The 25,132-nt window shown below is 36.2% G+C and overlaps 1 protein-coding gene across 2 annotated transcripts; it reads left to right on the top strand.

Annotated features, from left to right (window-relative positions):
- Positions 1 to 585: 585 nt before the first annotated feature.
- On the top strand, positions 586 to 24,547 carry LOC121382144 (transmembrane 6 superfamily member 1-like). Of its 2 annotated transcripts, none has more exons than XM_041511656.1 (8): positions 586 to 1,112; positions 10,687 to 10,888; positions 12,560 to 12,642; positions 14,352 to 14,467; positions 16,039 to 16,125; positions 17,048 to 17,140; positions 18,261 to 18,380; positions 19,703 to 24,547. In XM_041511656.1, the coding sequence occupies exons 1-8, from the start codon at positions 899 to 901 to the stop codon at positions 19,946 to 19,948; spliced, it is 1,161 nt and encodes a 386-aa protein (XP_041367590.1). In that variant the 5' UTR covers positions 586 to 898; the 3' UTR covers positions 19,949 to 24,547. The 2 variants fall into 2 exon arrangements, with proteins under 2 accessions (XP_041367590.1, XP_041367598.1); XM_041511664.1 differs by lacking the exon at positions 10,687 to 10,888 and adding an exon at positions 6,831 to 7,032.
- Positions 24,548 to 25,132: the final 585 nt, after the last annotated feature.

The raw sequence follows: 25,132 nt of genomic DNA, 5'->3' as shown, positions 1-25,132 counted from the left end.
AATGCAATGTAACATAAATTAATAACTCCGTTTATGGTTTATATGTTTCAGGAAGTTCGTATGCCTAATCACCTATACAAACTTACCTGTTCGAAAATGACACCTAGTCATTGCTATTTTGTTCTTTAAACATGATTTTCTGTCTTTAATTTACATAGGCCCTATAGGACTAATATCAAATTAAACAAACAATGAACATAAATAAAAATAGAAAATCTAATAATATTAGTCAAATTACGTTGTAATTTTAGAAGTGGGAATGGTATCAGTGTCATAAAATGTAACAGGGTGGAGTAATGGGTAAAACAATGCCACATTTTGCGCCACGTAAATTGTTTTTGACCAACTCCACAACATTTCACTGAGGTGGTTACTAAACTTATCGTTCAAAACCTATTTCAACTAATTAGGGTATAGTTGTTACATATTAATCATATGACTCTCATGAATCTTGGATTGTTTGCCCACCCCAACTCACAAACACGCAAACACACAGTGACACTCGATAAAGATACCCAAACAACTAACAATTCAGTTTATTACCCAATACCAAACAATGGTGTTAGCAAACAGATATAAGAATTTTGTAACATCAATAACAACAACAACAACAACAACACATGCCACCACGTAAGCTAGACATACAGTTACATACTAGTTTTCAATGAGGTATTATGCATTTCTCAACAGACAGAAGAGCACACATTTTTAAAATTGTTTATAGAGAATACGGTAAGTGATCTTCAAAGGAAAAACAACTAGACTGGTTTTGACCCGTTTGCTATTTTTTCGTTTTAGGCGTAGCGCATTACTGAAAATTATCAGTTCAATATTATTTGAAGTAGACGCCTGCAGAACGACGCAAAATTGTTAAAGTTTATACTAAATACTCAGCAAAATGGGACTTCTCAGTGGAGCTTGGTGCCCAGTTTTGGTTGTCACAGCGTCATCGTTTACATCACTGCCAGTTGCATATTTTCTTAACAAGCTTGACGCGATGAAAGATGACCGCCTTGTTTTTGTCACCGGGATTGTTTGTATGATTCTCGCTTTATTGATTCCAGCGCTCTGCATCCGCCGTTTCTTCCGAAACGTGGATCCACTCATTTATGGTTCGTATTAGTTCGTCCTGTTGCATTCAAATCTGTATTATTTATGTACAATGATTTTTAGCGCTGTGTATTAACAGTAAACCTGATGGCGTTCTTGACCTATTTTCGTATTTTGAAATTTAATTGTTCTCCGGGCCGCTATGCGTATTACTGTGTGTAAGACCCAAGTTGTCTTTGTTTTAATTATATTTAAATGTCTTGGTGTCTGTCAAAAACACTGACAGTTGAAATTTATTGTAAGGGAGATAACTAGGAAATAGTTACAAGTACTACCGGTTATTTCCTGTAAAATACGCCAACACAAACTCTCTTAACCTGGATTTTCATTACCTCTTCACCCAATAATCATATGAGATCAAATATTAACCAACAAAGAAAAAAACAAGGCTGTTGTATATGCTATCCTGTCTGTGGGATGGTGCATATAAGAACCCATGCTACTAATGGAAAAATGTGTGTTTTCTCTCTAAAATTACCAAAAGTTTGTCATTCAATAGTCGACAATTAATTAATCCAGGGGACCAGACAACTCGGCCGGGGGGACAACTCGGCCCTGTGTCCGAGACAACTCGGCCCTGTGTGAGTATGATAGTTGGCCATGTCGTAGTATTGTACTATAGTAATAATAATGCATTATTCTGATAGATACCGCTAACTATATGGTCACCATTAAGAATGACAATTGTGCATGTCGTACGCGCATATCGTAGTGTCGGATGGGTTTCTAGAAGTATTGTACTATAGAAATAACGCAAAAAACATTTGCCAAATTCTCACATTTATTACATTAAACACACATATATACGTAAAAAACCAACAGAACACATATACATAAATAGTTATAATAATGAAATAAAACACCAATCACCAAAATAACATAGAAATAAAACGTCCAGCAAAAGATAAAAGTCAGTGCGCAAAAGGGGCGTAGAGCTTTCCACAGGCCGACAGGAATCTAGAAGTGGACACGTCACCATCTGTGTAGCATCCCCACAGTTCGAAAATTTTCCCCGGTAGATTCCTGAAGGCCTTCCTCTGTCGCCGTCGCATCTTCCTCTTCAAGACAAACCGGCATAACAAATATAAACATAGGTTTAAAGATCCACATATTCGCATAGTCATTTGTCTCAAAGTCTGCTACAAATTCAAGAAATGTATTTTAAATGTTTAATCCCCTGAAATATAAATACCTGTCTCAAAATCGTTTCGGGACGTTTAGGTTAAGGTGGGACTAATTCTATACTAACAAAAACACATTCTTTTATTTCAGTGAGAATACTTTAATTTAAAAAACAACACTTGTCCAACAAGTTGTCTCTGGACTCCGGGCCGAGTTGTCTCGCAGTGGGCCGGGTTGTCTCAGAACTCTGGGCCGAGTTGTCTCGACGTGGGCCGAGTTGTCTGGCATTCATTAATCCAGGGTTAGCTCTGGCACTCATCAAATTTGCCAATTGTGAATTTCAAAAACAAGTCGTGAATTTTATTTTAATTTGGTGAAATAATTTCATGAAATAATTGATATTTTGATAGAAAATAAGTAGTTTCTGCAATTTTTGAAGTTTAAGATTATTTGGCGAAATTTTTGGCTGACCCAGAGCTAGCCTAGTAATCAGTGTGCTGTAGTGGTGTTATTAAACAAAACAAACTTTATTATTTCAAAACTTAAATTACTTGAATTCAGCAATGGCACTACTTATTAATGAATATTCTGTCTTACAAGTTTCTTTCAAAATTTCAAGAGTAAACACCACCTTGTACATCAATGAGAACCCAAACAAGTAAATGCTACATTGGGTAGAGTATCATTAAATAGATATTTACAAAATATTTACTTGTCAGTTTAAAGGTAGGGTCAACTCAAACAAGAGCCTTATGTGTTGGAAAGATGCATAACCGGACCACCAACACATACTGACACTTTAGCAAATGAAAAACGCGTAATTTTAGAGTTAATAAAAAAAACATGATTATTCCTGCTAACTGGGGGCAACCATTTTGTTTCGTTTTTGTGACGTCCGGTGGGATAGCTAGGGGCGAAGTGACGTCAGCTCCTGACCATCTTCTGTATGTACAGTGTAAACAAAAGCAGTAATTTTCGACAAGGCGCTTCTCTTTGATCAACTTGACTTGTAAAACAGCATAAATCATTAAATGACGTAATAATATAATAAACTATTTTAACTAAATATATTTCAAGTTGCATTAACGGAACGAAATGGGGTTATAGTATTTTTCTCTGTTAAATAATCCAAAGGAAAAATGTACACTATTAGGCCTATTGATATGCTACGTTGGAGCAAAAACGACAATCCACGATACCCAAGTGATAATTTTCTTTTCCTTAGGACTACGTAATTGGTCAGTTCTGTGGTTTTAGATGGAATAGTCTACTTAATCAATAGTTTTACAGAACTATTTACAGTAATAAACCATGTCCATTACAATTTTAGGGGCGACAGGTAATATTCCACAATTCCGGTATGTATTTTTGTGTCTAGACAGCGTCAATTAATTGGCTCGTCTGGTTACCAATCAAATACACACCTGCCAATCAGAAATCACAGGTAGAAGCAACTAACAGCATAGACCAATTAACTAAGAAAACACTCCGTGTATCATTTCAGAACGTAGGTTAATGCATGGGAAAAACATTGTTAATTGTTTCGACTTGTGTAACCACTTTGACAATGGTATTTTATTTTGTATTGAAAAATAATATATATAGTGCTGGATATACTTACTGTTGGCTTACTGGGATGTGTATTATTACAGAACATTGCAATGTATGACTATTTATCATCCCGCAAAAACCAGGTAGATTGTGTTTCTCTAGTTCTAAGGCTCATTCCTGACGTGATGCGTTAAGTATTACGTAACCACCAGCTCGCCAGAGGGCGTACTCACTGAGATGGTACAAAATGGCTGCGCCCGTTATATATAATAATCATCACATTTAACCGTTTTATTAATTAACTATACGATTATACGTGTTGATATTAAGCAATAATGTGCATAATATATTGTTGAATATGCATACCAGGCCAAATGCCTTAATTATCCTCTCCTTTAAGAATCATGGAGTTGTATATCTTTGTGATATAACTTAATTATTGGCAAGTATTACATGTACATACATATGTTAGACTGTGTAACAATACTAGCATACATGTATGTAAAACACTTATGGACATTTGTTTTTGGTTAGGAATTCTTTGTACAGATTTTTGTACAGCTATTTTAATTTGAAACAATTTACAAGTTTTTATATATATATATATATATATATATATAATGTGTGTGTGTGTGTGTGTATATATATATATATATATATATATATATATATATATATATATATATATACACACATATATATATATATATATGTGTGTGTGTATATATATATATATATATATATATATATATATATACACACACACATATATATATATATATATATATATATATATATATATATATATATATATATATATATATATATATATATATATATATATATATATATACATACTCTTAAAAAAAAGTTGGGGAACCAGAAATATTAATGTTAATATCAACTATTAGACTGAACATACGTTTTGACCACAGACATCCTAGTAAAGAACATCCAGGTCTGTTTATCAACACACTGAAACACATTCCATAGTTTGCACGTGCATCACACAGTTGCCCCATACACGTGTGTGGGGTGTCATTCTCGATTTTGAAAATTTCCAGGAAGGTCCATTAATCACTGTGGAACATTATTTCTGTCAATCTTTTTCATTCTGTTGACCATACAGTTGTTATTGTTTTGTTTTTAGTCATTTTTATTGTTTGAATTTGCGATTTACTGATAAAAAAAAACCCGTCAACTTTAAATTTCACTTCTGACCCCAACTGTCCTTCAAGATCTTTGGTGGTCATAAATCCTACTGTAATACCGGTTGTAATGTTTAAATTCTTATTAGAGTTACCCTACTTTTTTTTTGAAGAGTATATTTTGAATGTTTTTATATTTGAACATTCTATTGCTGTTGGTACTCATTTCTTGTTCTTAAATATAATATACTACTCAAAAGAATTTAAGGGTCAAACGATATTTTCGACATTATTTTCTGAATGTCAATTATATTAGCTAGACCATAATGTCACGCATGGTATTGTTCCATTTTGACGAAAGTGGGTCTAAGCAACCCATAAATGAATTAAAATCCACTGTCATTGACACTGTCGACTAGTTCTAATGGCGAAAACATGCTTACATTTGCACGTAAATTAGGGCGAAAGCGAAAGGTCTGCTAAGTGCCCATAACTTGCTTTTTCACAAAGCGCTTCATTTGCACGCTTTGCATGTGTATTCCATGTTCCCAATGCTGAATTTCCGTATAATTGGAGCTTGCGTTCGTGTATGGTGCACACTCCAAATTCGACAATGGTACGACGTCAAATGACTATCGAAGATCGAGGAAGGCCTATTGCTTGGCTTCGGGATGGCAATACGCAAAGAAATGTTGCTCTGAGACTTGGTGTCAGTCAGAGTGTCGTTGGCCGACTGGCAACGGTACCAAGCAACGAATTCTGTTCGAAATCGTCCACGTTCGGGAAGACCCCGAAGCACTACAAATAAAGAGGACCGCTACTTCACCAATATGGCTCTACGTCAACGCACAACCACTGCACGCCGATTACGTGACAATCTGCGGACTGCGACTGGAACTCGAGTGTCTGATCAAACCATACGCAATCGTCTGAGAGCCAATAATCTACGCTGCCGTCGCCAGGCTGTTCGACCACCACTCCTACCACATCACAGAACGGCCAGTCGTCACTGGAGCATGCTTCATCTGCGGTGGCAACGTGTTCAGTGGGGTCGAGTGATGTTCACTGATAGTCCAGGTTTAGTCTCCAGTTCAACGACGGTCGGGTTCGTGTCTACAGACGTCCTGGGGAGCGCTTCGCTGACGTTAACGTTAGACAACGTCACTGGTTTGGTGGTGGCAGCGTCATGGTGTGGGGCGGCATCTCTATCCACCACAGGACCCCCCTCTATGTGGTGGATGGCAATCTGAATGGAATCCGCTATCTGAATGAGATTATCCGGCTGTTGGTTCTCCCAGGCCTTCAGCAGATTGGCGGCGGGGCAGTTCTGCAGGATGGCAATGCCAGACCCCACCGCGCCAGGGTGGTAACGGACTTTCTCAGACAACAAGGTATCGCCAGGATGGATTGGCCAGCATATTCGCCTGACTTGGCCCCAGTAGAGCACGTCTGGGATGAATTAGGCAGGAGAGTTCGGGATAACCATGCCCCTCCGGCCAACCTTCATGATCTGGGTCAACTTCTTATGGCAGAGTAGCAGGCCATTCCCCAAGAGTTCTTCAGACGTCTGATCAACAGCATGAGGCAACGATGTGTCGAGTGTATTCGCGCCAGGGGTGGATTCACACACTATTAAACGAATGTTCTAATGTGTAAAATCCATGTTTGACAACCTTCAACTTTGACAGCATGTCATGTGACCTTCTTGTATACAGTGACGTTTATTTGTGTTTTTTTGTAAATATGGAACAATAAATAAAAAATTTGGTGTAGTTTACATCATCAATCTAATACACTCTGAAACTTATTTGGTTATAAATTTTTGACCCTTAAATTCTTTTGAGTAGTATATTATGTATGTTTTACGGTTAAAACACATGTTCTATTTCTCTTCTTCAGCAATCATTCCTTTTGCTTGGGCAGCTGTTTGGTCGCTATTAATAGGATTGGAGTTAGATGGATTCATTGCTGGTGTTATATCATTTTATGTGGAACATGGGGAGCCCTATTTTAAAACAGCCTATGGGACAAGCATCCTCTTCTGGGATGGCTTCATCCACTTCCCTCTGTATCTCGCAGTGATTGCCTTGTATTGTCACAGGTTTGCAAACTACCACTACAATGTGCATTGGATGTGTTTATTACACATTAAGAACACCTCTCCCACCCAGGGCCCTCAATAGTTTAAGAAGTAGCAGGCTACAACAGTGATGATAGCAGGGGGGGGGGGGGGGGGGGTCTGGGGGCCCTCCCCGAGAAACATTTGAAAATTCGAACCTCTGAGATGCATTCTCATGGCCTCTGTTAGCGCAAATCAAGACAAATAAACAACTATTTTGGCACCTTGTTTGGATTCCTTTTGTAGGAGACTTTATTAAAGAAGAGAAAGCACTTTTTTTTTTACCATCAACGAAAAGAAGGCGGCAGCAAAAGCTGTTTCAGGCGGCGATTTGCCGCCGGAGACTGGGTACTTTTGAGGGCTCTGCTCCCACCCCCACCCCCTCCTCTGTTTACATGTACCTGTATTACTGAACTGAATTCATATACATGTGTATTATAAAGAGTAAAGTAGAAAATTGCTATGAATTTATAGGTGACTAAATTGACTTAGATCTGCTTTAGTTTAAATGACCAGGGCGTCTAGAATTGTTTTAAAATTCACTAGCCATGGGATCATTGGTTTTTAAAATTCACTAGCCCTACTTTACTTTAAGTTAATACAATTTTACTAAATAATAGTAATAATCAGATATGTCACCCAAAGAGGTCAGAATATTCATATTTACAAAATAGACTTAGCTGCAAAATAATCCATAATCTAGAAGCCCTGAATGGCATATGTACATGTACTTTTCTTGTACTTAATGTATGTATGTAATTGTGTATGATATAACCGGGTTGATGCCAGAGTCTGGAGAAAACGTTTTTCATTAGTTTACAGGCTCAAAATACTGATGTTATCAGGTAGCAGGCATTGAATCTGTTTATTTTTATACACGTTTGGTGGGTTTTTTTTATTATGCGCCGATTTATATCAACATAGAGCTGTCAATACCTAGAGGACATTTGTGAAATAAACGTCAGATGTCAAACAGTACACCATGCAGCATAGTAATGATCAATGGATTCATGTATTCCAAATATATCGTAAACTTGCCTCAATTGGTAACTAGTGTTCACCTGAGATGTTTGTGTCATTGGATCAAACCTCCTCTGTGGACCCATTGTGTTTTTTTCCTGTTCCAACCAGTACCTCATGTCTGGTATATATTATCAGAGGCCATGGAATGTGTTGTTCTGTGCATATACATACATGTATGTAAGAGATCCCTTGCTGTTATGTCTGGTAGTCTGGGTATGGCGCCATGGAATTGAATATTTACAATGTGTGACAGGGGGTCTGGGGGCCTCCCCCAGAAAGAAAATGGGTTAGATTTAGGGTTATAGGGTTAAGAAAATCATACAGTAATGATAAGAGTCATTAATTTGGTCAAAAGGTGAACCTAAAAAAAATAATTAAATGTGCAAAATGTTTGGGTATGGCGCCATACCTGTTTTACCCTCTAGCAGAAACCCTGGAAGTTGAGTTAACATGTGTCCATCTGTTCCAAAATGTGGCATAATATGCCTCCATACAAATACTTAATTTCTAATAAACACATCCAATGATTTGCCTGCATGCATGATTATAAACTTCTGCATTTGTTTCTGTCATTTCCTTTGTAAATATATACGTGTGTAATTGTGTAACAGTGTGGCTTGCATGCTTTGTTGGTTAAATGTAAAACATGTAGCAAATACTTAACTAACCAGTGTTAAAACTGCATGCATGTACTATTACTAACAAGTATTTTAAATTATGACAGAGATAAGTGTTGGGAATTTGGATGAAATTTTGTGATAAGTTATAACTGTACTGCTTCGGCTTTATTAAAGAGACATTCCTGAGTTATCGACAAACAGACTTTTTAACGATTGTAATTACATATCAAGTATATTTTTCTGCATAAAATATTAGTGGCTGTATATTAAACGTGTTTCTCATCGTTCTACTGTTTGTACTAGGTTCAATTTCATTTTATATCCTGAAATATACGTTTTCATAGGTACAAAATTATTTGAAGACAAAATCCAGTGTGGGCTTCTTACAAATGTTAAGACGACCAGAAACACATTGAATATACAGACCCTGATATTCTAAACAAGAAAATATATTTAATATGTAAGTTTAATAGTAGAAATATTTTATTTTTTGGAAACATCTTACAATGCAGCAAACTCAGGAAACAGAAAAGTGTTCTAGAATTTTAAAAAAGTGCAGTTTTATGTATCTTAAAATTGTAAAAACATTGGTCAAGATAAATAAATAAAAAAGCAATACTTATTCATAGTGAAAAATGTGGTCTGCACAACGGAGTTGAAATTATATTTTATAGTTTTAATATTTTGAGTTTCTTTACTGTTTTATAGTTTTAATATTTTGAGTTTCTTTACTGAAAGTTATGGAAAATAAAATTTGTTGATGACATTAAACTTTTCTCATTTAACATAACAGAAGAAGAGATTGGCAATTTGTATAATTTGAAACATTTATGTTATGGGGACTACATGTTTGATATTAATTTTTTTTTTGAAAATTGTACAAATTGTGTAGATTCAGTTACTAAAATGACAGATTCTAGTTTTTAAACACTATCGTACGGGATATTTTTTTTACCATTAGAGCTGTTTTTGATCATTGAAGTCAGACATTACTTACATTTTATAGTTTAGAATATCCATTTCCAAACATCTGAAGTGATTCTGGTCATCCTTTTGTTTCTAATATTTTACCACAAAATGCATTTTTTTCATATTTTTAAAAACACGTACATTTAACTGAGACGTTATAGTAATGGAAGGAAGGAAGGAAATGTTTTATTTAACGACGCTCTCAACACATTTTATTTACGGATATATGGCGTCAGACATGATTAAGGACCACACAGATATTGAGAGAGGAAACCCGCTGTCCCCAATTCATGGGCCACTCTTTTCGATTAGCAGCAAGGGATGTTTTATATGCACCATCCCAAAGACAGGATAGCACATACCACGGCCTTTGATATGCCATGTTGGAACGAGAAATAGTTACGGTAATGGAGACCAGCTCTAGTCTATTTTTAAAGGATATTTTCCTGTTTCATGGTCACAGACGTTTGTTTCACCCTGTTGGGGTGGGGGGAAGACCTGATAAGGGTGCTGTCAGTCATTTGGAGAGCGCCTAAACCACAGTATGTTAACAGTGACTTTGGTAGTGTTTTTAAAAATTTAAATTGTGTTACAATGTAATAAATCTGTGAATACTTAATTAGAACTTACATGTACATGTAGTTATACATGTACATTTTCAGATGGCCATTTTACCCGGGTTCTGTTCCATCTAGGCATGTCACACAAGTTGATGCTATATATAGTATAATACATGTACATACATGTATTTAAATAAAATATTTATAAATTCTTCGGGAATAGTTTAGGGCACCTATTGTCATTAAAAAAAGGGGATGCTGCAAATTATTGAGTGGCCTCCCCCTTCCCTGCTAGTTGAGCCAGCTCTGTGTATAACAGGTTTGTAGATTAACCAAACTTAGTGTCCATTTTGACAGGTTGAAAAAATAGGGTCTGCGACTAAAATACTTTAAAAATCATGAAAGTGCATGAACTCTTGATCTATAGCACATATTTATCTCACGTTTGTTGTCTCTACTTTCAGCCTGTTGTCTGTTTTCCTGGAGCTCTGTGCTAGATCTTTTCATAGCTCTCGAGTTGGACCATTATGTCAAGGGATTTATGGCCTTCTACTTCATGGCAGGGGAGCCATACCTCGAGACATCCTATGGGACTCTAGTTAACTACTGGGATGGCACGGCACATCTCTTTATGTATCTGGCTATGGTCTTGCTTTTTTGTCTCAGGTGCAACTAATTTTCTTTTCTTCTAGTAGTTCTAACTGTAGTTTGTATGCATCGTACATATAAAATGAATGTACACACGAGTGTATTTGATATATTGTTTTAAGAAACCCAACTTACATGTACAACACATGTATATGTTAGCTACTATACATAATTATCAGATTCTAGCAATATGTCGTTTTCTTGCTGTTGGGTTTCCTTTTATGCGGTTAAACTTCAATATTTATACTAGTCAAGAAACATTAAGCAATGAAGTAGATCATTGATCAGTTATATTTAGTATTACAGTCTGGACATGAACTTTGTTATATATCAGATTTTCTTTAGGGTTTGTTTTAGTTTGTTGAATAAAAAAATTATTATTTCACAACTTAATTTACATGTACATGTACACATGTCACTGCAATAGGTACATACAGTAAGGTACACTTATAACGACCATGCTTAGAATGAACTGATTGTAAAGTCCTGTTTTATCTCCCTGTACATTAATAACCAACTTATACAAATGTCTACAATGAACTACATGTACTGCTATATAATCACTTTTAAATTAATATTTTAGATTTAATTTAGCATGTGTGCATGTATACATCTTATGGTATTCATGCACCCGATACATATATGTTATTGTAAAAAAATATATAAATAAACAAAATTACCATGTTAATGATAAGTATTCAGTTGACTTAAATTAATTTGTAACTGCAGTAGGTACATATACATTGTACATGTATGTATGTGTAGATGTAGAAAGCATGTCTGTTAGCTGTTGCAAGTTTGTATCAATGTGGGTGCTAATAATAGTGTTAACTGACAGTAACCAACACTATATATTATTATGGTTATAAATGCTAATTTGTTTTCAGTCTTGTTTTGATGTTTTCACATATTATTATTCATGCACTGGCAATCTTATAAAATTCTTCTGATTGCTTAGTCATAATGTCTAGAAATGTACATACATGTATGCAACAATACATACATGTATGTGTGTGTGTGTGCAACAATATATGTGATGTGTATGTGGTGTGCATGCACGTCTTTGTGTAAACTAAAATACAACTACAGTCAGTTGTCATTATCTCGATGTTTAAGGACATAACCTCATTTATTACCCAATTCATATGGTTAAAAATATCTTTGTACATATCAGTGATACATGTACGTCCCACTAGAATGCCAAGTGGGACGTAACACTTTGACGTCACATGATGATGTCATTGACTGGTGCACTATAACCTTACAGAAACAGTGAGTTTAAATGATATAAATTAAGATCGATTATGGGTAATAAATAGGATATCAAACTTGCTATCATTTTGTATCATGTTTAAATGTCCCGCATGAAACAATTTTCATTGTAACTCGCTAATAGCTCATGACAGCTGAAAATTATTATTCTCTGGACATAAACATGATGAAGCTTGTTTAATATCCTAGTATAAAGCTCATGGTATTGGTAGCTTGAGATAAGCCAACTGTCAGGTTCCTTAATATTCGTTAGTTAAAATTATGCCATGGGACCTTTCTTCGACATCGAGATATCCTCGTCTGATGAGATAACAGGTCAGATACCAATGTTTCACTGTATATTATATATTTAAGATTCTGTGTCCTATTTGAGTTCCGTGTGTAGTGTGTTAATATCCAGATATTTATTTATTTCAGACGGAGCTACAGAGAAGTTGGCTTGTTCTGGGTTGGGTCCATTATGAACAGCATGGTGGTGTTCATGCCTGGGAATGTCATAGGTAAAACAATATTACCTCGAAATACGTGGCTTTTTTATGTTTTAAAAGGATGTTTAGCCACTACATCTGATTTAAACAAAAAACACACTACATGTTAATTTTTGTCATTTGCGTTTTATTCAAATATAGGATACACTTGAAGAAGTAGCAATATAAATAGATAATAAGAAACAAAAAGTTATGCGAGTAATGTTGTATCTGAATGATTTTAATAATAGAGCTAATGGAAAACTTAATAGAATGTGTCTATACATCTGTGTTACCAGGTTTGCATTTTGTGATAACCTGTACCTCAGTTTTGAGATATTGTTTAGCTTTTGATGGCTGTGTTTATTTGTTTTAAAACAATCTAGTATATTTTAAACATTTAGTACATGTAGGTACATGTATATAACATAATAACTCAGAAAGTAAAAAAAGGTCAGAAACGAAACCATCTGCCAATGCATAGAATGATAGTCTCATACTATCGATTAACAACAAGCAGGGCTTTGGAAGTACACTTACCGTATATCTTCGCCTGTAAGTCGATCTCGGCTATAAGTCGAGTCCCTAATTTCAAGCCCTGAAAACTTATTTTTTTATTGACCCGTTTATAAGTCGACCCATGAAAAACTACTTATAAATATTGAAATATTTCTTATTTTCAGCATGAGAACAATAATATTTGAACAAAAGAAAATTATTTTACAAACTTCGGTTTTCACGTTTTGTACATCGCAATATGATCAGACTATTCCAATCAAACTATCATTATTACATAGCATCAAAACGAAATATTCCCTTAGTAGAGAGTGAAAGCTGTTTGACTGTTACTGTATAGTACTGTACAGATGGTTTTGTGCACAGACAACAACTTTATTTATAAACACTGACAACAGATCACTACGATAAAACTGAAAGTATCATGTTTTGCCGCCATATTAATACATGTAAGGAGGATAACTCGGGAAAGTACACTGGTTTTTGTACCAAATGATGTGTGTCCCTATTGCTCTAGATAAGTGAACTGCAGAGATCAGTCTATTTTAAGGGAAAGCTTAGTAATATTCATGAAGTTAATCACCGCCAAAACATTGTTTGAACAACCATTAATGCCAGTGACCAGATTTCAAAATAAACTCAGGCAACAGGTAGTTAGTATTGTTTACATTTTTACTATTGGTTATGACTGTTAATTTAACTAAGTGGACTGTTGTCTTGGCATGTGAGTGAGATCGTACGCCTTTTCGCATAACCAAAACCGTTCTAATGCCCCAAAAAAAAGGTTATAAAAAATAAATGTGTCAAATTAACATATTTGAGTATAAATACATGGCATACTTCAACAATAAAACTTGTAAAATAATCCCCAAAACAGTACTATTTTTTGGTGAAATGTTTTTACCTTCTTATAAGTCGATCCCCCAAGTTATAAAATAATTTTTGGGTGAAAAAAATTCGACTTATAGGCGAAGATATACGGTACCTGTTTACTTGGAATGTTTATAAAACCTGCTAGATGAGTTGAGTCAACACCCAATAGCCCTCTAAACAAATTGTAAAACGTTAATAATTATGATATAACTTATAATAACTAAAGGTTGTACTGAGGTTTATACAAGTAAAAAAAAAGTTGCAGAATATATAAATATATACACACACACACACACACACACACACTATGTAGCAATAAAATATATGCAGTTTTTTTTATTTCATTCCGTCAGGTACTTTTGATGTGAAATGGTCATACCTGCTGAATATCCCCTATATGCTGATACCACTGTGGGCTGGATTCAAGTTCTTCAGAGAGAGACCGATGTACATCAAGTCATACTACATAGTAAGTATATATACATGTATCTGTTTTAGCTTCAGAGACTGAATTTGTTTGAGGACACCTTAGAACATTTTAAATTAAGGCTATTTGGTGTCTAAGGTTATTTTGACGCTTTATTTTGATCGAGAGAAAAACAGAAAAAATCTGCTGTCACCACACAAACTACTCCTACCAACAAAGCATTAAGACTTCTTTTATATTCACTTTCCCTTCGACAAGACAGTACATATAATGGCATCTGATACACCAGTAATGAGACACAGGTTGGGATGGGAAGAAACCTGAGTTCATCTGAGCACTACCACTGCAGGGCTCGAACTTGAGAATTTATCTCCCACAGCATTTACCGGCCTCGGTGGCGTCGTGGCAGGCCATTGGTCTACAGGCTGGTAGGTACTGGGTTCGGATCCCAGTCGAGGCATGGGATTTTTAATCCAGATACCGACTCCAAACCCTGAGCGAGTGCTCCGCCAGGCTCAATGGGTAGGTGTAAACCACTTGCACCGACCAGTGATCCATAACTGGTTCAACAAAGGCCATGGTTTGTGCTATCCTGCCTGTGGGAAGCGCAAATAAAAGATCCCTTGCTGCCAATCAGAAGAGTAGCCCATGTAGTGGCGACAGCGGGTTTCCTCTCAAAATCTGTGTGGTCCTTAACCATATGTCTGATGCCATATGACCGTAAATAAAAGGTGTTGAGTGCGTCGTTAAATAAAACACTTCTTTCTTTTTCCCACAGCATTTGAAAAAAAATTGCCATGGGTGAAACAGCCCACCATTGGCAATTTTGAGCCAGCTTATGGCAATTTTAAAAGGTGACTTTTCCAGCAAATAAATCTGACTGAAAGGGTATTTTGTTGCCTGTACATTTAGACATATTTCAAATGTACAACTATGTTAAATACTGGCAGATAATGTACACCAGATATATTAATTTTGTTGTTGTTGAGGAGGAGTTTTACTGACAGCAGTAGTTTTTATTAGTGGCACAAAAGTGCCATTGGTGATGCTCCCAACCCACATGTCTGAATGATGGCGATTGCTGTCGGTGCTGTCGTTAAGTTTGAGACCTGCACTGGTCTATGTCTTCTTGTTCCAGCCAGTGCACCACGACTGGTATATCAAAGGCCGTAGTATGTACCACCCTGTCTGTGGGATGGTGCCTATAAAAGATCCCTTGCTGCTAATCGAAAAGAGTAGCCCATGAAGTGGCGACAGCGGGTTTCCTCACTCAATAACTGTGTGGTCCTTAACCATATGTCTGACGCCATATAACCGTAAATAAAATGTGTTGAGTGCGTCGTTAAATAAAACATTTCTTTCTTTCTTTTTTGATCTATGTGTTGCCCCGAAACCTGAAAGAATGCATGATAATAAACACTTTTTTTTATTTGTAATGATTGGAGGAAATCAGGAAAAGAGAAAACTATGTTGTTTCTCCATCACGCTTTAAAGAAAACACAACCTCTCTCTTCCCCCGAAATATTTTGTGTGATTTCAACCTGGGGTTGTGAGCGAAAAGAAAACAGTATTAAATTTGTTTAATTATACATCTTTCTATTTGTTATTTTCAGGTGAAACCACTGTGGACACGTCGCTTTGATTGTTTATTTGTTGTTTATTTTATTGGTGCTGGAGCCTTGGCTGTATTCAGGGGTTTGGTAGGTGTTTAACGCTATTATGCCCTCTAAATGGGTTCTAAAATAATGCAGGAACCAATGTTTCTGTGTTGTTATCTTGTCAGACTTGAGAAATGTTCTGAATTCTGGATTTTCACACTGCCTAAAACCTATACCTATTCTTTTTAAATCATGCACAATTCTAGAGATTTTTTGCCCAGTGTCATTTTCATCCCTGTTTTGCCATGACTTGTGTTAAATTTGCACCAGAGTTATGTCCCTTTAGGACATACCTTTCTATTCATTAAACCCCCCCCCGCCCCCCAAAAAAAAATTAACAACCCTGAATATTGTGGTTTACTGTATAGATTTCCATTTTTGGGTTAGTTTGATTGGATTTGTAATAATGCTAATTGCAACTCCATGTGACTAGTGAAGAAACTAGGGTCTCCACGAATACTTGGGCACAGGTCGAATGTGTGGAATGCAATATAATGGCATGATTTGGTATCCATGTTCAGCGCTGGAATTAAAATACATCATGCTATTTTACTTTATTCCTTATTCTCATTATCATCTAGTGTAAGTGTCGGGTACTTGGGTTCGGGTCGAGTTTGACCCTCGAGTAACCGAGTCCATTAATTTTAGACTCGTGGAGGCCCTAGAGAAAACAATTTGTTATAAAAACACTTGTTACTAGTCATTGTATGATGATATTAATTTGCAATATAGTTTACGGTAGTCTTTCATTAAAATTTATGCTCTGCTACAGTGCATGAAAATAATTATTGCTGTTTTTCATACTATTATAGTATACATTATGTGTGAATAAATGTTTAATAATGCATGAGCACAAATGAGCTTTTTGTTGTCAAAAACAAATAAGTAAAAACATTTCTATGCGGTAATGAATAACATTGCTGGAAGGCAAATTATTACACCAACAATTTGTTTAATTTTTCAGGCCGTTCTGGATTGCAAGTCAGCACTTATGTCAGACTATATCTCCAACATTGAACCATATCTAAAAGATCCCAATGGCTACCCTAAAATGCAGGTTGGTATTACTTTAATTAAGTATTAACTATTTCTAATAATGATAATAAACAATCAATAAAACTAATTGTTTAGTCCTGTTTAGTGCCAATAACTTGGGAGAAATCTGTTTAATCTAACATTCTGCTTACATTGGTGATATTTGTCAGGCCTTTTGGAATCTGGTTTTACCAGAGTCTACTGTCTTTAACTCTTATGCATCCAGCTTACAATCCAGAAAACATCGTCACTGACCCAAGTTTCCAATGTGAAATATGTAATTTTGAACCTGCATTTTTCAATGCCAGAGTCTAAGAAAACCACTAATATAACTCTCTTGATATGTTTAATATGTTAGGAGACATCTTAGTGAGTCTAACTACCCAAATAAATTTTTTTAGAGTTTTATTTTCACTTTCAATCGACAATGAGTAATCCCGTCCATCATCAATAACATTTATGCAAATTTAGACTTTTTTTTGTTGTTTTCTTTTTGATACTGTGATAACAACTAAAATACGAATACCAGTCAAGAAAATACACTGGACGTGTGTGATTGTTATTCTACTGTGTTCTAGTGGTCACAGAATCAAGATAGATAACTCCTGTGCATGTTGACAGCTGTGTTTACGAAGACTGGTCACGTCTCGACCACAGTCGAGAATGTGAGAGAAAGAGTTAATATAAATGAACTTAAATATTATGTATATTTGTATAACAAATGCTTTTTGGATATGCTGTTGATTTTCTGTCAATTAACTACAAATAAATAAAAAAAATTAAAATGCCTAGTTTTTAATATGATAATCATAAAACAAAATTGTGATATTTAGATAATCATTGGTATTACACAGACATTAATGTTCAACAGTGGCCGTTGAATTAGTAATACATATACTACTGTCTGTGTGCTACATCTGTGTTATCTGAGGTGTAGCAGGATTAATGTCCCTTGTTGCTATTTGGTTTTACGCCATTTCAGCCAGTTCTCCACAACTGGTACATCAAAGATTGTGGTATGTATTGTACTGTCCTGGTAGATGTACATGTAGATGCTTTTTTTATATGTTTCTTTGCTAATTCTGTTGTATTTCATAACAAATGATACTAATTTATATTACATTTTATTTGTTGATTTGCAGATGTTGTGCTATATGTACTACTATCTGTTCTACTACCTCTGTGCTATCTATGGCATGATGCATCTCAAACAGGGATGGCTGGCAGATTGGGCTCTTCTTCATGCTGGGGCATCACTACAGGTAATATACATGGAAACAACAAACAGAAATTCTGTTTTGTTAGTAGTTGTTTTTATTATGTTTCAGTGTAGAAGGCTGCTACTGAGAGAACATAATTATTATGGTTGTGACTGTGTTTATATAGTGAAGTGCTTAGTAAAAAGATGGTCTGTATTTCATGATTGTTATCAGAAGCATGTGATTTTATGAGAATTTATGTTGCGTCAGTACTAGAAAACAACTGACATGATTCCCATTATCCCCATCTATATTCGTGCACCAGCTATACCATTGTTCATACTGTAAATACATCACCATAAAGCAAGCAAAGAAAGAAAGAAAGAAAGAAATGTTTTATTTAACGACGCACTCAACACATTTTATTTACGGTTATATGGCGTCAGACATATGGTTACGGACCAACACCATAAAGCAGCCATTGTATACTTGGTATCAGGTACTTGTTAATGTCAGGCAGCCCATGAATGATGATGGTACAGTGCTTGGGTCAAGTACAACAGGTTTAACTTCTACTTGGTGAAGTTTTACTTAAATGTACAGTGTTTTGTGAAATTGGCTCCAGAACCTTCTGCTGACCACCATTCATTACACAGTATCAGCTTATTGAAGTTGTGATTTCGTTTTGTTACATCTGTAAATTTGAAGGCAGAACCTTGAAAATATGCTGTATGCAGGCCTCTTAAAAATTGTGCGAATCTAATGTTGCATAACCTATTTTTTGTTTACGTGAAATTTGGAGCACCATTTACTTGGGGATAAAAGTAAAAAAATGAAGTTTGTTTTATTTAACGACGCCTCTAGAGCACATTGATTTTTACCGTATCATCGGCTGTTGGATGTCAAACATATGGTCATTTTGACATATTTCTTTAGAGGAAACCTGCTGCCGCCACTACTCTTTCCGATAAGCAGCAAGGGGTCTTTATATGCACGTTCCCACAGACAGGACAACACATACCACAGCCTTTTATGAACCAGTTGTGGACCACTGGTTGGAATGGAAAATAGCCCAAACTGCAAATGGGTCTACTGAAAATGATCGATCTGATGACCGACCGCTTCACAGGCGGACACGCTATCACTTGAGCTACATCCTACATGTATTTGGATATAATGGGTTAAGCGAAAAGGAAATGGGTTACCTGAATTATTTCTGCGTAACCAATAAATGGGTCATGCAGATTTTCAGTTCTCAGAGGCCTGTGTTCGTCATTTAACAAACATTCCTTTTCTTTACTCTGAAAAGACTGCTGGCTGCTTGAACTGGTTTCACTGTGGGTGTTGTTTTTTTGCATTGTATAAATGAATTTTCTTCTTTCCAGGGTCAGTTTGTTCACATACTTGGGTCAATGCACAGCAGGACTGCCCCTTCCCTTCGGAGTCCGACCACTGGATTGAATGGACTAGCTTTCTGGACCATCAACCTCATCCTTCTGGTTGTACCGCAACTGTTTGCCTGGAGATGTGTCCGCGATCCCGAGAACTGTGGCCGCACCTACACCATCGAGTTGGCTGAGCCAAGAAACAGCACAGAGAATTCTGAGAACTACCGGACAAAACGTGACTGAAGAAGAGTGCAGCTACTCATTTCTGTTTACTCTCACTCATTATCATAGTGCTCTTTAGGAGGAATTCGTAATACTGTTTTTTATTTGTAATATATTATACATGTATATATTTAATTACAATACCTCTGCATTTTTATTTATACAATTTTTGGATGATTTTATGGTGCAGATTTACATATACAGTGAAACCTCTCCAAACTGGACACCCATGGAACCCAGTAAAAAATCTGCTTATTTGGGTTAGCCAGTTAAGAGAGGTTCAGTTCTCTTCTGTTATTTAAAAAGAGACTGACAGACCTCGCTGTTTAAGGTGAGCCATCGCTCTCACTCACCTAAGACAGGGCTTCTAGAATTTTATAAAAATCCACTAGCCATGGGATTAGTGATTTTAAAAATGTACTAGCCATGATTAAAAATGTACTATTCCTACTTTAAATAAATACAATTTTACTAACAGTAATAATCAGATATGTCACCTAAAGAGGGAGATTGAGCTTAAAAATCCTTAGTCTGGGGTGGAAGGAGGGCAAGATATTCATATTTACAAAATATGTAAATGCAGCATTTGACAAGGTTTTTTTTCCACTAGCCGTCTGGCTAGTTATAGTAATTATTTACTAGCCCAACACTGAATATCACTAGCCATGGGAGAGGGGCTACGATAATCTAGAAGCCCTGCCTAAGACTAGCTCAAGGAGAGTTGTTTTTAGCTCTCCTTAGCATGTGAATGTATATGGTATCAATATGGTAATATCTTAAGTGCCCTCCATCTCCTATAATCTGAAGTGCCCTTCGTCTCCTATAATCTGAAGTGCCCTCTATCTCCTATAATCTTAAGTGCCCTCCGTCTCCTATAATCTTAAGTGCCCTCGTCTCCTATAATCTTAAGTGCCCTCCATCTCCTATAATCTTAAGTGCCCTCCGTCTCCTATAATCTTAAGTGCCCTTCGTCTCCTATAATCTGAAGTGCCCTCTATCTCCTATAATCTTAAGTGCCCTCCGTCTCCTATAATCTTAAGTGCCCTCCGTCTCCTATAATCTTAAGTGCCCTCCGTCTCCTATAATCTTAAGTGCCCTCCGTCTCCTATAATCTGAAGTGCCCTCCGTCTCCTATAATCTTAAGTGCCCTCCGTCTCCTATAATCTTAAGTGCCCTCCGTCTTCTATAATCTAAGTTAGAAGAGCAATTAATCACTTCCCCTCAATGTTTTTTTTTACAGCAAGGTTTGCTGTGAAAAACATCTAATTTTGAGAGAATTCTGGTTTACCGAGGGTCTGTTTTAGAGGTTTACTGTACAATATATTGTCATTATACATGCATATTGTTACTTGTTTTAAATGAGCATTGTCGTTTCTGTTTTATAAACACATTGTTGTTAAGCTTGTAGTTCGCTGCAATAATAAATATGTTGTGTACATCATTCTGCGGGAAAATCCTTCAGTGACCTCCATAACCTCCATATATCAACCGTAAGTTCATGTTGCCTACCAGCTTGCACATTTTTTCTAAAACAAAAACATTCTGGGTTACAAAGATCCAAATACACCATAGACGATTGTTTCATTGCAAATGGAGCGGGATGTAGCTCAAACGCGTCAACGTCGGTTTTTTTTCGATCATTCCAGAAGCGATTTTTGCTGCTTGCTGCTCTGACGCGCACAGAAACCCCCAGTTTATGGTGTCATAATGCTGTAATATTTTAGGTATTCCACCAAAAAACCCCACACCATTGACGAATATATTTATTTTACTGAAAAACAATGCCAAAACAAAATATTAACGAAGAAAGGTTGATCATAGAGGTGCAGAAACATCCATGCATATACGACAGCCAATCGGTTAGTTACAAAGTAACGGAAATGGCAGCCAATGCATGGTAAACAATATCATGTACCCAAAACCAATTTACTCGAAATTATCTTCCTGGGAGCCATGCTTTCAAATCAAATCTGTTTTTCTTTTTTTGTTTTCAGCTTTTTTCTCTCTCTTAATTCTGCTTGACATGCTGTGTATATGTGGGCATTATTGATGCTTCACTGCCGATGTGCTGCACTAGTGAGGGACGGCCTTAATTTCATGTTAACTACTGATACAAAAACTTCCATGTCATTGTTTTGTTATGGGTTACGCTGTGATCTTTATGGGTGCAACTGACAGGGCAGGATATGTCAGCTTTTTGTAAACACTACTGGCTAGTTCTGCCAATTGTTTGTCAGCGTTTTGTAAACACCAGTGGATAGTTCTGCCAATTGTTTGTCAGCGTTTTGTAAACACCAGTGGGTAGTTCTGCCAGTTGTTTGTTATCTTTTTGTAAACACCAATGGCTAGTTCTGCCAATTGTTTGTCAGCGTTTTGTAAACACCAGTGGATAGTTCTGCCAATTGTTTGTTGTTTTGTAAACACCAGTGGATAGTTCTGCCAATTGTTTGTTGTGTTTTGTAAACACCAGTGGATAGTTCTGCCAATTGTTTATCTTTTTGTAAACACCAATGGCTAGTTCTGCCAATTGTTTGTCAGCGTTTTGTAAACACCAGTGGATAGTTCTGCCAATTGTTTGTCAGCGTTTTGTAAACACCAGTGGATAGTTCTGCCAATTGTTTATCTTTTTGTAAACACCAGTGGATAGTTCTGCCAATTGTTTGTCAGCGTTTTGTAAACACCAGTGGCTAGTTCTGCCAATTGTTTGTCAGCTTTTTGTAAACACCAGTGGATAGTTCTGCCAATTGTTTGTCAGCGTTTTGTAAACACCAGTGGGTAGTTCTGCCAGTTGTTTGTTATCTTTTTGTAAACACCAGTGGATAGTTCTGCCAATTGTTTGTCACTAATGCTTGCTGGACTGGTTTTTGTGCTATCCGTTAAAGCAAAGGACCACTGCAGGAACCAGTCAAATTAATTTGCAAACGTTTAGCAAAAAAATTCTGTTTGAACATGGGCCTGGTATTATAACTCTTTTTTTTCAGGGACTCATGCAGCATGTTATCATGACTTTGTCAAAATGTTGCTGTGACTGCATTATATTAAATCATTCTATAACTTTGACTTTGGAAACTGTTTTGTTCAGAAGTATACCAAAATATAGTAAACATTATTTTATGTGTGTGTGTGTGCAACTTGTTGGCCTTTATTTCGAGGGATCAGATTTCAAATATCTCATCTCAATGCATTAAACATTTTTACCATTGTTTTGTCATTCTATACAGCATTAAGGATAGGTGTAAGTCGGAAATTTAAGTAGATTCTCAGGTGCCTAAAGCGATTTACAAGCGTAGAATAATTATTGTACCAATTTTATAGCTGACATATTAATGGTGCTATGTACAGTTACATGTAGTCAGGATTTTAAAATTGTTGTTGTATTTGGCAGTCAACTTACATTTTTATATACCGAATGGTACTATATGTACTAGGAGTGTCACAATACACCGATGTATCGATGTATCACGATACTGCTACTGACGATACGATATACGATATGCTTGTTTGTGGTATCGATTCTTATTTTGACTGTATATATTACTATTTTAATATTTATATTTCCTAACACCAACTTATTGACAAATTATTTCCGTTAAGGAAAGATAGTGAAGTGGCGAGAGCATATTATGTCATTGCTTATGTCTCTATGTAATTTTTGTGTGGTATTTCTGCCCTAAAATTGTTTAATGAATGTTTTTTTCTTTCTTTTAACATGTTTATTTCTTCTTTTGAAATCATTGCACCTAAGGAAAACACAGTGAATCGGGAATCATTATATGTATCATATTCTGGGGTATGTATCGTGATATGTATCGTATCATGGGGTATGTATCATGATATGTGTCGTATCGTGGGATCTGTATCGTATCGTGAGGTAGGTGTATCCTGACACTCCTAATATGTACTTATTTTAGGTAGACAGACAGTGAAATAAGCATAATGTCTGGTAACCCATGTACAGGTTACCATAAGATATGGGTGTTGTAACCTACATGTATAGGTTACGAAACATTTACTGTAACAAGTTGACAAATCTGATTATTTTCACGGTGACTATAACTAAGTTCTTCACAGACATACAGATACATGTACTTTTTATGAGTACTTGTATCCATGTGCATCTACTATTTGAGAAACCCAGTTTAATATCTAATGGGCTACTTTTGTTTTATAGCAGCAAGGGATCTTTTTTATGCACCATCCCTTAGGCAGGATAGTACATACCAAGACCTTTATTACACCAGTTGTGGAACACTGGCTGGAATGAGAAATAGCCCAATGGGTCTGCTGACGGGGATCGATCCAAGATGGAAAAAAACTACCCAAAAACAAAAAGAAATCTCATGTAAATGAATATGAAATGTATTTTTATAACTCATAAATAGATTATCTACATAAAATTAACATAATATAATATAATATACTTTATATATTTATGCATGTAGGTAGATAGATATGCACAGGGGCTGATGCAGGATGATTCTAGGGAGTGAAGGAAGTAAGGAAATGTTTTATTTAACGACACACTCAACACATTGTATTTACGTTATATGGTGTCAGACATATGGTTAAGGACCACACAGATATTGAGAGAGGAAACCTGCTGTCACCACTTTATGGGCTACTCTTTTCGATTAGCAGCAAGAGGTCTGTGTACCATATGTACCATCTCACGGACAGGGTGGTACATACCACAGCCTTTGATATGCCAGTTGTGGTGCACTGGCTGGAACAAGAAATAGCCCACTTGAACCGACTTACTGTTACCTAAGATTTTGAAATATTGTCCCCTGGGGTCCCGTTTATACGAATCGATCTTATAGGTAAAATCACCTAAAGGGCGTACATTCATTTCATTTCAACTTATTTCCGTGCTTATATCCAATTAGGGTTCAAGCATGCTGACTTGGGCACACAACTAAGCTATCTGGGCTGTCTGTCCAGGACAGTGGGTTAGTTGTTTGAGAGAGAGAAGAGGGTGTAGTGGTCTTACACCTACCCATCGAGTTGTTAAAACTCGCTCTGGGTGGGAGCTGGTACCAGGCTGCGAACCCAGTACCTACCAGCCTTATGTCCAATGGTTTAACCACGACACCACAGAGGCTGGTTGGGTGTACAGCCAGGAAAAGGTCTCACGTCGATTTTAGTGCTAAGATTGCTTCATAAATACATGTAGCTCAATTGATTTGCACTTATCCATTAAATGTT

The sequence above is a fragment of the Gigantopelta aegis genome, chromosome 2 (assembly GCF_016097555.1).
Source record: "Gigantopelta aegis isolate Gae_Host chromosome 2, Gae_host_genome, whole genome shotgun sequence".
NCBI classification, from domain to species: domain Eukaryota; kingdom Metazoa; phylum Mollusca; class Gastropoda; order Neomphalida; family Peltospiridae; genus Gigantopelta; species Gigantopelta aegis.
The sequence above is the reverse complement of the archived record's forward strand: the minus strand, read 5'-3'. Positions and strand labels throughout refer to the sequence as shown.